This window comes from Paramormyrops kingsleyae, chromosome 5, assembly GCF_048594095.1.
Source record: "Paramormyrops kingsleyae isolate MSU_618 chromosome 5, PKINGS_0.4, whole genome shotgun sequence".
Lineage (NCBI taxonomy): Eukaryota > Metazoa > Chordata > Actinopteri > Osteoglossiformes > Mormyridae > Paramormyrops > Paramormyrops kingsleyae.
In genome coordinates, this window is record NC_132801.1 from 1396284 (window position 1) to 1409271 (window position 12988).

At 42.4% G+C, this 12988-nt stretch overlaps 1 protein-coding gene across 3 annotated transcripts; it reads right to left on the reverse strand.

Annotated features, from left to right (window-relative positions):
* Nucleotides 1-469: 469 nt before the first annotated feature.
* Nucleotides 470-7847, reverse strand: LOC111859938 (uncharacterized). Of its 3 annotated transcripts, XM_072711817.1 has the most exons (7): nucleotides 6116-7847; nucleotides 5639-5959; nucleotides 5416-5535; nucleotides 3108-3182; nucleotides 2848-2955; nucleotides 1418-1476; nucleotides 470-734 (listed from the first exon to the last, which is right to left on the reverse strand). In XM_072711817.1, the coding sequence occupies exons 1-7, from the start codon at nucleotides 6150-6152 to the stop codon at nucleotides 576-578; spliced, it is 879 nt and encodes a 292-aa protein (XP_072567918.1). In that variant the 5' UTR covers nucleotides 6153-7847; the 3' UTR covers nucleotides 470-575. The 3 variants fall into 3 exon arrangements, 2 of the variants coding, with proteins under 2 accessions (XP_072567918.1, XP_072567917.1); XM_072711816.1 differs by having other exon boundaries at nucleotides 5639-7847; XR_011991650.1 differs by lacking the exons at nucleotides 5639-5959; nucleotides 6116-7847 and having other exon boundaries at nucleotides 470-1214; nucleotides 1357-1476; nucleotides 2848-3182; nucleotides 5416-5630.
* Between the last annotated feature and the right edge of the window lie 5141 nt (nucleotides 7848-12988).

The window sequence follows — 12988 nt, forward strand, 5'->3', positions numbered from 1 at the left end:
TCCTCTGGACTATGTTTTAGTTCTCCCAGACTCAAGGACTACTTTTAGCGCTAAACTACACTGTACACACATTATTTCGACTTTATGTAGGCTGTGTGTTTATCATATCATTCCGGGTTTTGGTGTAATTTTATGTCTTACGTTATTTGGTATGATTTGGTAGGTTATTGTTTTGGTTCGGGAACGTTAAAAAAAAATCCCCAAATAAATGCTAGTAATTGCTAGTTCTCCTTACACCATTCTACTTACAGATAGGGGGATACCTGTATCAAACCACGAAAAGAGTGTCAGGGTACATTCCTTATACTAAGAAAGCGAAATAGTTATACTTATATTGTATATAATGTAATGTGGATGTGGATATTGTAGATTTATTTATTTTATTTGCACCACAGAGAGCACCTTGGGAAACGGCATTTCAATACAATGTGTACTTGGATGTGTTGACAATAAAGAACTCTCGAGTCTCTTGAGTCTTAAAAAATATTTACTCAACATTTCTTGGTTAATTTGCAAAAATCAGTAACAGGTTGATAACTGCTGCATACATTTTAGTGTGTAAAATGTCAGTGAGGTCAGGTGATCAGGTTGAAGTTTAGGTAGATGGGATCAGTTTGAAGATGATTGCACTGAATGTTTGAATAGATGTGATTGTTCTCTGGGGAACTTAAGTCAGAAGTGAGAAAAGTATCTGCATCAGGCTCGTTCACAGACATCCCGTTGTTTCGCTCGGCCTAAACAATGTCAAAACAAAAAGACACAATAAGTGATTAAGTTTTTTTCATTGTCATGCACACAAGGGCAGTCATCATACAAGCAAACAGCTCTCAATTCACCCCAAGGTACTTGACAAGCTGCGAAAATTGTATACCTGCACGTCCTATGCAGGGTCACAGGACCTCACACACAATTAGATAACAGCAACTCACTTTGATTTTGGACCCTAATCACTTCATTTTTAAAAACTGTTCATGAAAGAGGAAAAGGGAATGAAGGAAGGAAGAAGAAAATGGAGGAGAATAGCCAAAAATAATTCTGGCGGTTTGAGGTCAAGCTGCTTGACATTAAAACATTTCGAGTTCAAGGAAAATTAGCTTTCATAAATCAGTGAGTCCATCAGTGAGTCAGTTCTCCAAGCAGATCTGTGTAACCCGGCAGATTGTAGCCTGCACCCGCAGTGTCACAGTTTGTAAGCCGCATTCGCAGCATGTCAGCTTTCCCGGCGTCCCTTACGGCACAGCACCCGCAGTGTCACAGTTTGTAAGCCGCATTCGCAGCATGTCAGCTTTCCCGGCGTCCCTTACGGCACAGCACCCGCAGTGTCACAGTTTGTAAGCCGCATTCGCAGCATGTCACCTTCCCAGAGTCCCTTACGGCACAGTGCGCTGACCTTCCTGCCCATAGGGGGGCTACTCACCCTTCTGTTGTTTCTTGAGTCTCCATATTCTGTGTTGACAGTGCTTGTGAAGGTAGCTTCTGTGGAGAATGCCAGAAATTAGTTGCAACTTTCATAATATTTCATGTCAAATTTCATATAATAATTTCATTTAGTACTGAGAACCCAGTTACCGGCGTTGTACAAGTCAGTGTACTCTTAGTGCCAGTCCCAAGCCCGGATAAACTGGGCAGGGTGGCATCAGGAAGGGCATCTGACATAAAACCTGTGCTAAATCAAATGTGCGGATTATAAACCTGATTTCTATACTGGATCGGTCATGGCCTTGAGTTAACAATGAGCACCACCAGTACGGTTGGCCAGCAGAGTACCAGTGGAAACTTTACTACTGTTGGGAGAAGAAGAAGGAGAGGGAAGCCGTATCCAGAGGCAGCAGGAGATGAGGAAGGGAGTGTGGAGGTGAGAGTCAGAGCTTTAGATGTTGGGTGATGGAGGAGAAGATATGGGGGGATTGTCCAGAGATACATACAGTCAGGGTACATACAGTGTCACGGAGAAGAATGTGGAAAAGCAGATGGTGGTAGATTTGGCAAAAAAGAATGGAGATTCCAGGCATGTACTGGAGAGAAGGTGGAGAAAACCAAGGTTCTGTTGTTTGGAGGCAAGTCTGTGACTAGACTTGCTATAATCTCCACACTCCGCCCTGCGGGGCTTCTCCCTTAGCAGCTCAGCCGTAACCCAGGCATCATCTTAGATATGAGTCTCTCATTCGAATCACATGTAGATGCAGTGTCGGGGATGTGCTTCCTACAGCTATACGTAACATTGCCAAACTACTGTATGATGTTCCCTTACTATTCAAGACACTGAGAAACTGATACATGCTTTTTTATACAGTAGGTTAGACTTCTGTAACGCTCTGTTATCTGAGAGCCCACACTGCACATTAAACACTTTGCAGTGAATTCAAAATGCAGCAGCTTGAATTGTCACCAGGAGCAGGAAGTTTGAACACATAACCCCTGCTCTTAGTTCCTTGCACTGACTTCCTGTTAGGTTCAGGACCAACTTCGAAATTCTCCAAGTTAGATATAGTGGGTCTAACGCCTGCCTACCTAGCAGAACTACTTCAAGTTTACAAGCCGCATCATCCACTCAGGTCACAGAACGCAGGTTTCCTTGTCGTCCCACATAAAAATAAAGTGACAGTGGGCAGTAAAGCATTCTGCTACAGGGTCCCTCAATACTGCAGAACCTTTTTTTTTGTTTTATAAAAGTGAGCACTACACTGAAGGAGGCAAAATGTGCCGGTCGCCTTGTGAAAGTGTAACTGTTATTCAGTATTGTGTGTGCATTCGCCTGCGTGCAAAATCACCATTGATTGTGTGAGTCTCATTGATTACATGTACGTCTATGGCTGTCTGCTGGTTCACATTTATCGATAAAAATACCTGGTGAATTTTTTGAGACGGCCTTCCTCTGTTTGTAGATTATCAGCACAGATAGTGCGAACAGCAGTACGGTGCCACTCACTGCTGCAGTGATGAAGGTCACATAATCTTGAAAGGAAGTCAGGATTTGAACAAAATCACTTCATCATCATCATCATAATCATCATCATCTACCACATTTAGAGAAGGTACAGTACATTTAAATTTAAATTAGGAGGTACAATATGCTTCAATTTAAATCAGGAGGTAGAGTACAGTACGTGTAAATTTAACACCATTCTGGAGGGGCATCAGTGTTTCTGCAGTACTATGACCTTGGAACTGCCTGGGAACACCTGGGAAAATTAAAGACAGGTCTTAATTTATTTTAAAGAGGATCCCGCTTTATACAATAATATGTGGAATTTTAACAGTAGGTAGCTCTAGCTCACATGCTAGCTCTAAGAGAGCCCTAATGCTAATACTAACCTTAATCCTAGCATTAATATTAACCTTAATCCTAACTCTATCCTTAGATATAGCATTAATATTAACTCTAACCCTAACACTAAACTCAATCCTAGCAATAATATTAACCTTAATCCTAACACTATCCCTAAACATAACCTTAACCCTAACAGTATGCCTAAAGTGGGATGTCTGCTAATCCTAAAGCTAACCCAAACTCAAGTCTTTTTGCTAAATCTATTTCTAGGTCTAATCTACAGTACATGCTCACCTGAACCGTAGCTTGGGCATTAGTGAAATCCCTAGAGCTAGCCTTTGTGCTAACCCTACCCCTAGTTCTAGTATTAATGCCAAACCTAAACCTAACCCTAACCCTAATCATAGATCTAGCCTTTAGGCCAGGGGTCTCCAACTCCGGTCCTGGAGAGCTACCATTCAGTATGTTTTCTATCCTACCCGGCTTCTGATGAGCCACACCTGTTCTCAGATAAATACCGGAAGCAGGTGTGGCTCATCAGAAGCCAAGTGGGACAGAAAACCTACTGGGAAGTAGCTCTCCAGGACCGGAGTTGGAGACCCCTGCTTTAGGCTAACCCTAACACTAATCTAAACAGAAAAAATATGATCAAAAATAATTTCTTTCTTTGGTCACATTAAACACTCCAGTGGTTTATGTCTGTTTCATAAAATGGTTAACTTTAAAATTCCTACATAAAGTAAACATGTCGATTAATTAACGTAAAATGTTCATAGATGAAGTGTATGGAAATGTCTTTTAGATATATGTTGGTTTAGTAACTGTTTTCATACATATGCTGAATGACAGCATATGTACCAGAATACCATATACAGTATGTTAACCCTCTGGAGTCGACGGCATCGTCGGCGATGCCGAGTATCTTTCTCATGTGTTTCAGTTCATAACTCGCTGAAATCTTATTGTAGAAACATGAAAAAAACGCTGCCTAAATCCGTAATCGGTCTTCTTTTCAAAACGTCCATTGTCGGAAGTATTAAAGTTTTTAAAATTAGGTTAAATCGGCAAAAAAGTAAACCATCACCTTTGTCACTTTTGTTTTATCTGCATCGGGGGCGTGTAGTACCGCTCTCACCCGAAGATCGCTATTCACGTTCTAAATAGCTGCATTAGCGCGTATTCAAATCGCATTCGCATGGTAATTTGAGGAACAGCGCAACGGTGAAACGCGATCCAGATACATCCCCTTCAGCGCCATAAAAGGGGGTGGGGACGTGGCCAGGTGTCAATGGCTCATTCATACACATGAAAGTTGCTATATATTCAATGAAAGGAGCCAGAAATAGTGACATGAGTTAGCTTTTTCTTATTTATTTATCCAAATGAATGTTGCAACTACACCATTTAGTCATCTTCATGTAGCCAAGACTTTGGTGATCAGATATCTGGGATCAAAACAAACTGCCAGCATTGCTTACTATGTACTTTTATAATGTTTCTGCAAGTGTTCCAAACTGCATTTTGCAATGTCTATACTTTGATGTCAAATTATAAACTTAACATAAATCTGACATATTTACAAAGTACACTTAGATAAAGATGAGGTTAATGCCAAAACAAATATATAAGAATATTTGCCATGAATTAAGTTTATGATATTGAATGAAATGTGTGATCATGGCCCAGTCAGTGAAAGTGTGTTCCCTACCCCTAGACTCCAGAGGGTTCATATAAATAGAATATTTGAAATTATATGGTTTATATTAATTTAAAATGTATTTCATTGTAAATTCCTTTACTGATAGCTATGCAAACAGACTGCCAACCACATTGCTAATTTGTCAAACTTTGAGCAATGTGCAGTGTTATCGCTCTTATTTGTATTTTTGCCTCTTGTTTTGATGGCATGTCCACTAAATTGGTAATGTAATGTAAAGGCAGATAAACTGAAAATGACGGTTATAAGTTGTTTCTGAAAAGCACAACAAAATGTTGCAGTTTAAGCATTTAAAGTAATAACTGTCTTGCAGCAGAATCCTCTCGATTATATTTACTTATTTATTGTACAAATAAACTGGAAGTGAGAATGGGAACGCAGAAACACCCGGGGGTGTCCAGTCAGTGTGGAAAGAGATCAGCCATACCTGAGGAGTGCTGGGGAAGAGGCCCGGAAGTCCTGGGGGGGTCTGCTTCCTCCTGGGGGTTGGCAGAGGTGGCAGGGACACGCGACGGCAGCTGGGGGGCCCTGGAGGCTCTAGAGGAGGCTGTATTGAGAAAGAGACAATCTGAGATTTAGGGGAGAAATGCTGGATCGCTGGACAAGTTCATAACAGAGCAAATGAGATCACTGAGGATGATAAAGCAGACCTATCACTGTGAGGTGCACCTCTGTGTAGGTGTCAGCGCCTGCTCGCTCTACTCCACACCAGTATGTCCCAGTGTCGGTCTTCCTCAGTCCAGTGATGGTTACAGTGAAGGTTCCGGATCTATGATCATGCAGGGAGAACCTCTCCCGTTGCTGGTATGTCTGACCTCCATTAGTCTTAACGAGAATGTCTTTAGAAGAACAATGCCCCCTACAGAAATACTTCCTGTTGCTTCCTGCATTACTGTGAGAACATCTGATTCTGACCTGATGTCCTTCATATCCAGACATTCTGATCACACCTGACACCATCCAGCATACAGCTGTGACACATAAATGCAAAAAACAAGAGAGAGAATCAGTTGCCTCACATGCTATGTACATATAAGCCTTATAACCACACTGACACAGGAAGTATTATCTAGTGAATATATACTCTGTATACTCTGCTCAGTATACTGGAGTCAGACTGAACTCACCTGAAAGGAGGCAGACGGCGACTATAAGGTTTCTCATGCTTGCCTGAAGGTCACCTAATCAGTCAGAGGAGCCTCCTTGATGTTTCCCTGCTGTTTCCAAACTTCTCTCAATGTCTCCCACAAGATCTCTCTGTCTTCCTGCTGGACCTCCCAGTCACATCCTTAGTATTGCTCTCCCTCCCTCCTCTTTCACCTCCTCTGCATGCACTGGCTTGTATTCCCCACCTCTCTCTCTCTCTCTCTCTCTCTCTCTCTCTCTATCTCTTCCTGTCTCTCTTATTATGCCTGATCTCAAGGATCATACTGCCCCCTGGAGGAAATCAATGAGTGAAAACCTGCTTCATCATGATGGCGAAATAATCCTCCACAGGTGATGGTGGAATATTCACCACAAGCAGGCCTGCAGTGGAAAATCGGGAGAGTCGGGAGAATTCCCACTGGGACGCTTAGCTGCAGTGCTGGTGAGAAACAAAATAACTGCTGCCACTTCATAATAAGGCTCCCCATATGAAGGGTTTATGAATGGTTTATAATCTGGTTATTAATTAGGTTGTAACAATTCATTATTTTAATTTTATTATTTTTTCATTTTATTATTTGAGAATTATTACTAGACAATTTTAAACAAGTTATAACACAGTTTTCTTTTTATTGATGAAGGAAGCCTTATTGTGAAGTGGTACTAAATAATTTGACAAGTTTAAAATTGAGCTGATCGGAAACAAAATAATTTTAGAACTTTAAAATTGTAAAATGATGCCTTAGAATGTTAACCAGCAGGTTAGGGTCATCCTCAATAGGATCCATGACTACTTGCTCTTCTCCCAGCAACTGGAGCAGTCTGGTTTATGTCTAAGAGGTCTACCATCGACCGCATCTTGGCACTGAGGGTTCTCATTGAACGCAAGTGTGAATATCAGCAGAGTTTCTTTACAGCCTTTGTTGATTCCTGTAAAGTGTTCAATTCAGTTGATCAAGATGCCCTGTGGGACATGCTGAGACTTTGCGGGATCTGGCCTGTTTACTTTTACTGTGCTGTGCAGAGTGGAGGCAGAGTGCTGTGCAGAGTGGAGGCAGAGTGCTGTTCAGAGTGGAGGCAGAGTGCTGTGCAGAGTGGAGGCAGAGTGCTGTGCAGAGTGGAGGCAGAGTGCTGTGCAGAGTGGAGGCAGAGTGCTGTGCAGAGTGGAGGCAGTACCTTTGCGCTCCTCTCAGTTGATTCTGGGGTTCGTCAGGGGTGTGTTCTTCCTCCTACTCTGTTCAATGCTTGTATGGACTGAGTGTTGGGCAGGGTTGTGGGGTCTAGGGACTGTGGGGCATTTGTTGGTGAAGAAAGATTCACTACTTTTGACTTTGCTGACAATGCTGTGATCTTCGCGGAGTCAACGGAGGCTCTGTTTGGGGCTCTCGAGAGACTGAGTGAGGAGTGTGAGTGTCTGGGCTTGCAAGTGTCATGGATCAAAACCAAGTTCCAGGCCTTTAATGACCTCTTGGCCATCAGCAGTGTGTCTATCTGCAGTGAGAATGTCAACCACACTGAGTGGTTCACTGGCTTCAGCAGTGACATTCAGGTCTCTGGTGACTCTTCCTATGAAGTCAGCAGACGGATTGGGAGAGCATGGGGGGTCATGAGGTTTCTGGGGTATGTGGCACTCCCAATATCTTTGCAAGAGGATGAAGGTTCAAGTCTTTAGAGTTCTGGTGCTAGACGAGCGGTTGCTAGAGGAGTCCCGAACGAGGCACATTACCTGCATTGTGAGGGAGCGTCAGTTACGGCATTATGGCCATGTGGTGCGTTTCCCTGAGGGTGATCCGTGCTGACCATCACCGGATCCTCATTGCTGAGGAATTTCCTCCGGGATAAATAAAGTTTTTCTGATTCTGATTCTGATTCTGAACCTAGCAGTTCTCTGGCTGTAATATGCCATGACAATAACACAGGATTTTTGTAAAAATAGCAAAAATACTACACCTGTTGTCACATCGCACAGAAAGCCCAGCTTGTCAGACGAACTTCAGTTTATTTTATGTTTTTCATGCAAACATTCATCAGGAGGTTTTTAGATTTGATGCTCTTGTGAACCGCAAAATCCTTTTTAGTGTAGGATGACTGCAAAGTTAGCCAGCTAGCCAATCTCTTCCCACACTAACCTCTCAAAAACTGTACAGTAAATTGCAAATATTGAATTTTCCTGTGAAATAAACCCTAACATTATTTCATACTAAAATAATTGGTACATTTGTAGGCTATTTGACTCTTACCCAATGCAAAGTTGTTGCTTTTGTCAAGATATTTCAAGTTAAAGTTAATTTTAGCGTTACGTTACCATTATCCACTGTTTACAATATTAATTATTGATTTGGGGTTAGAGAGATTGGTCACTGGGTTTAGCCTTTTGACTGCAATTTGTATTTGCTTGATGCAGTGGCCAGAGATCCAGTTCTCTAACACAGTAATTGTAATGGCGAATAATGACTGATGACAATATACTTGTTTTTTGTTGTATTTTGCTTTACCACTTTGCAAGTTTCTTCCACTATCTCTCCATTGCTCTCTCTGTACTATGGCTAACATCATCATCGAATCAAATATAATTTCCTTTCTCATAGTTCTACACCACAAGTGTGGTCTGTTTGTCTTTGCACCCTGGAGAGTGCATGCCTGCCACAAGGTGCTGCTGTGGTTTCTGTACTAGCCATAATAGTAGAAGGCTTTACACTTTTTAATGTTTTGAATTTTGTTTGGCTACATAATTTTGTTTTACTACCGAGTGAGCAAGAAGATAGCGAGGGTGTGCAGAGGAAGGTGATGGTCAGCAAGAAGATAGGGAGGGTGTGCAGAGGAAGGTGATGGTCAGCAAGAAGATAGGGAGGGTGTGCAAAGGAAGGTGATGGTCAGCAAGAAGATAGCGAGGGTGTGCAGAGGAAGGTGATGGTCAGCAAGAAGATAGGGAGGGTGTGCAGAGGAAGGTGATGGTCAGCAAGAAGATAGGGAGGGTGTGCAGAGGAAGGTGCTGGTCAGCAAGAAGATAGTGAGGGTTTGCAGAGGAAGGTGATGGTCAGCAAGAAGATAGCGAGGGTGTGCAGAGGAAGGTGATGGTCAGCAAGCAGATAGCGAGGGTGTGCAGAGGAAGGTGATGGTCAGCAAGAAGATAGGGAGGGTGTGCAGAGGAAGGTGCTGGTCAGCAAGAAGATAGCGAGGGTGTGCAGAGGAAGGTGATGGTCAGCAAGAAGATAGGGAGGGTGTGCAGAGGAAGGTGCTGGTCAGCAAGAAGATAGCGAGGGTGTGCAGAGGAAGGTGATGGTCAGCAAGAAGATAGGGAGGGTGTGCAGAGGAAGGTGATGGTCAGCAAGAAGATAGCGAGGGTGTGCAGAGGAAGGTGATGGTCAGCAAGAAGATAGGGAGGGTGTGCAGAGGAAGGTGATGGTCAGCAAGCAGATAGCGAGGGTGTGCAGAGGAAGGTGATGGTCAGCAAGAAGATAGGGCGGGTGTGCAGAGGAAGGTGCTGGTCAGCAAGAAGATAGCGAGGGTGTGCAGAGGAAGGTGATGGTCAGCAAGAAGATAGGGAGGGTGTGCAGAGGAAGGTGCTGGTCAGCAAGAAGATAGCGAGGGTGTGCAGAGGAAGGTGATGGTCAGCAAGAAGATAGCGAGGGTGTATTAGGATGCACTTACGTACGACTACGTTGCCTAGAATTAATCATTGTCCTCCTGTTACTGTCATACCACACGGGAACTCTGCCTGCAGACATTAATGACCAATCATACCACAAGGGAACTCTGCCTGCAGACATTAATGACCAATCATACCACACGGGAACTCTGCCTGCAGACATTAATGACCAATCATACCACAAGGGAACTCTGCCTGCAGACATTAATGACCAATCATACCACAAGGGAACTCTGCCTGCAGACATTAATGCTCCCGTGTGGTATGATTGGTGATTAATGTCTGCAGGCAGAGCTCCTGTGTGGTATGATTGGTGATTAACAAGAAGGACAGACCACAGTGCTACTCCAGCACCTTCATCTACCATGAAACTGACATCAATAAAATGGCATGGTACAAAACAGAAAAAGGATATTTATGGTTATTTATGATTATCGTATAGGTTCCATGTAGTTGATACGTCTTCATTGTGACTTTCCCCATGATGGTTTCGATATATTGTGGGGTCAATATGAACTAGATTTAGTTTTGCGAAAAAGCCGCAGAAAAACCATGAAGGTCAGCAGGTGACAAAAAGGATTAGCACACAAGTGCATAAAATATATGTACAGTGCTGCTTCGGCTCTCACTGAACACCTAGTTTTACAGACATCCCAAGTCTCCCGGAAGTTCCGGGAGTCTCCTGCATATTGACATCGGCTCCCAGATGCCCGCAAATTGAATAAAATATCCAGGAAACTAGAGCAAGCATACAAGAGCATGCATGCGAGACAGTAGCATGTGCATCGCGCACTTGAGAGAAGCGCGTGCACGACGGAATGAGCGAGACAAAGACAAACATGCGTTTGTGTGGATCACTGCGTGTGTGCCTGTTCATGTAGCCTGTGCTAGACAGACAGCATCCTGATTGCTTTTACTTGGCAAAATAAACCAGATTTCAGTGCAGGCGGGCTTTTATTTAACTTCTCGAGGACCAAAGTTATTGGTTCTGTGGAGCATCATGACAGAGGGAGAGTGCCCCAAAAAACGAACATATAAAACGCATTTCACCTCAGACTACACAAAAGTGTATCCTTGTTTAGTAAGGATGAAAAAAATGACATGATGTGCACTATACTCTTTACAACAGTGATTTCAGCATCGCTCATTATGGTTTAAACGACTGTAAAAGGCATGTTGAGGTGACTTTAACAAGTGTCATTTCATGTGCTGTATTATTCAGGTCTACACCAAGGTTATAATAGTTTTGGATTTTTCATTATAGTTTAGTTTTATTTAGTTTTGACCTTTTTCCCCTCTAATTTAGTTAGTTTTAATTAGTTTTTAGAGCAGGTTTGCTAGTTTTAGTTAGTTAAAAAATTTTCTAAATGCTTAGTTTTAGTTTAGTTTTTATTAGTTTTAGTATTAGTTTTCATTTTTTCATACTTTGGGTTATTTGTCAGGTGCAGGATTCAAAAAGATCAGTAAGTATTGTGTAATAAAACTCAACAAAGGAAACCATTTCAAAAAGTTTATTCAGTTACTTTTGAACAACCAACCATCCACAACAACCAACACTCTACAAGATAGCAGCTTATGTGCAAAATGTGTGTGATACTGCTTCTGATGTTGGATACAGGTAGTGTGCCTGGTACAAATCAAAATAGCCAATAGACTAAAGACACACATGAACATAAGAATATAAACCCATTCAGGAGGCACACGTCACATTTCTTGATAGCCAGGAGTCTCAGGGAGCTCAATCTGAGAAAAACATTAACAAACTCAAAAACCATTGTACAACAGAATTGTCTCAGCATGGAAACCCAGACTTCCCTCTCTCCGGCCACTTCCTCCAGCTCCACTGGGGAAATCCCGAGGCGTTCCCAGCCCAACCGAGACATATAGTCTCTCCAGCGTGTCCTGGGTCTTCCCCGGGGGCTTGATGCCGATGTGCTTTGCTTTTGTATGTTAACCATACGTCCAATATTGTAAACAAAAAGGAAATTAAGTCTTGTGGGGTTCCTGCGTATTTACTAACCAGCAGCTGTTTGGTCGTCGGTGAAAGCAGTCCATTATGGTTGTCTCCTCCTTCCCGGTGCTACCTGGCCGGGATGTTGCTTCTCTTTCGGGGAAGCTAATCAGAGAGGCTACTTGGTCAAGGTACTCGCGATTAGCCGTCTTATGCAAGCTTCTCAAGTGGACTTTCAGATTTGTGGGGGTTTTTCCCTTGAGAAGTATCCCACATATTTTGTCACCTGTTTCTACAATGCACCTGCTCTTATCTGTCTCGCTGTCATAGTCAAAGAAATTCCAGATAGGACTCTGCCGCCTTCTCCCAACTTTTGTCGTCGCCATTTTTCCAGGTAACGCGGTGAGCAAAAGCCGACTGTAAACAAGAAGTGACGGACAGAGAGGTGCCGTACGGTGCCGCCAGCTCACGTAAAACTGCTAGAGCGAAATAAATCAACTTATAAATAAATTGACAAAGACGAAAACGAAGGACATTTCATCTATAATTTCAGTACGTTTTAGTTTTGTCAACACACAATACAGTTATAGTTAGTTATCGTTTTTTCTTTTAATTGTCGTTTTTATTTATTTCAGTTAACGAAAATGTTTTTTCAATTCTAGTTTTCGTTATTTCGTTCGTTTTCGTTGACGATAATAACCTTGGTCTACACTAGTTAGACACTTGTGGCCTGTACTACGAAGCGGGGTTACTGGCTTATCGGGGTAACTTGTCGGATTCAAGGTACCACAGTTTAAATGGACTTCATATTCGTTCATTTTCATTTTGCCCAGACTACCTTAAATCTGATAATTTACTCCGATAAGCCAGTAACCCAGCTTTGTAGTACAAGCCCCTGGTTAGTTGCCAAGGCTGTCATGAAAAGACCAAACTCCTTGAAGACTTTTGTAAAGTAGCAATGGAATATAATTAAGGAATTTGCATAAATAGTGAAAGAATAATCTACTTATATTATTGTCAAAATAATACATAATATTGGACTTCATAATTTAGTGTGCTGACTAGAGAAAATTAATGAACAAATATTTATATATATATAGGCAATAGAGAAATTCTGTTCTGTGAAATTAAGTTTGTTGAAGTTACACCTCCCTTCATGTGGGGGTTGGGGGCACCTCCCTGAAATGAGTTTTTGCAGGTTGCAATGTCTGGTTTTAGCATACAGATCAGGAATCAGCCACCCAGCTAGGCCAC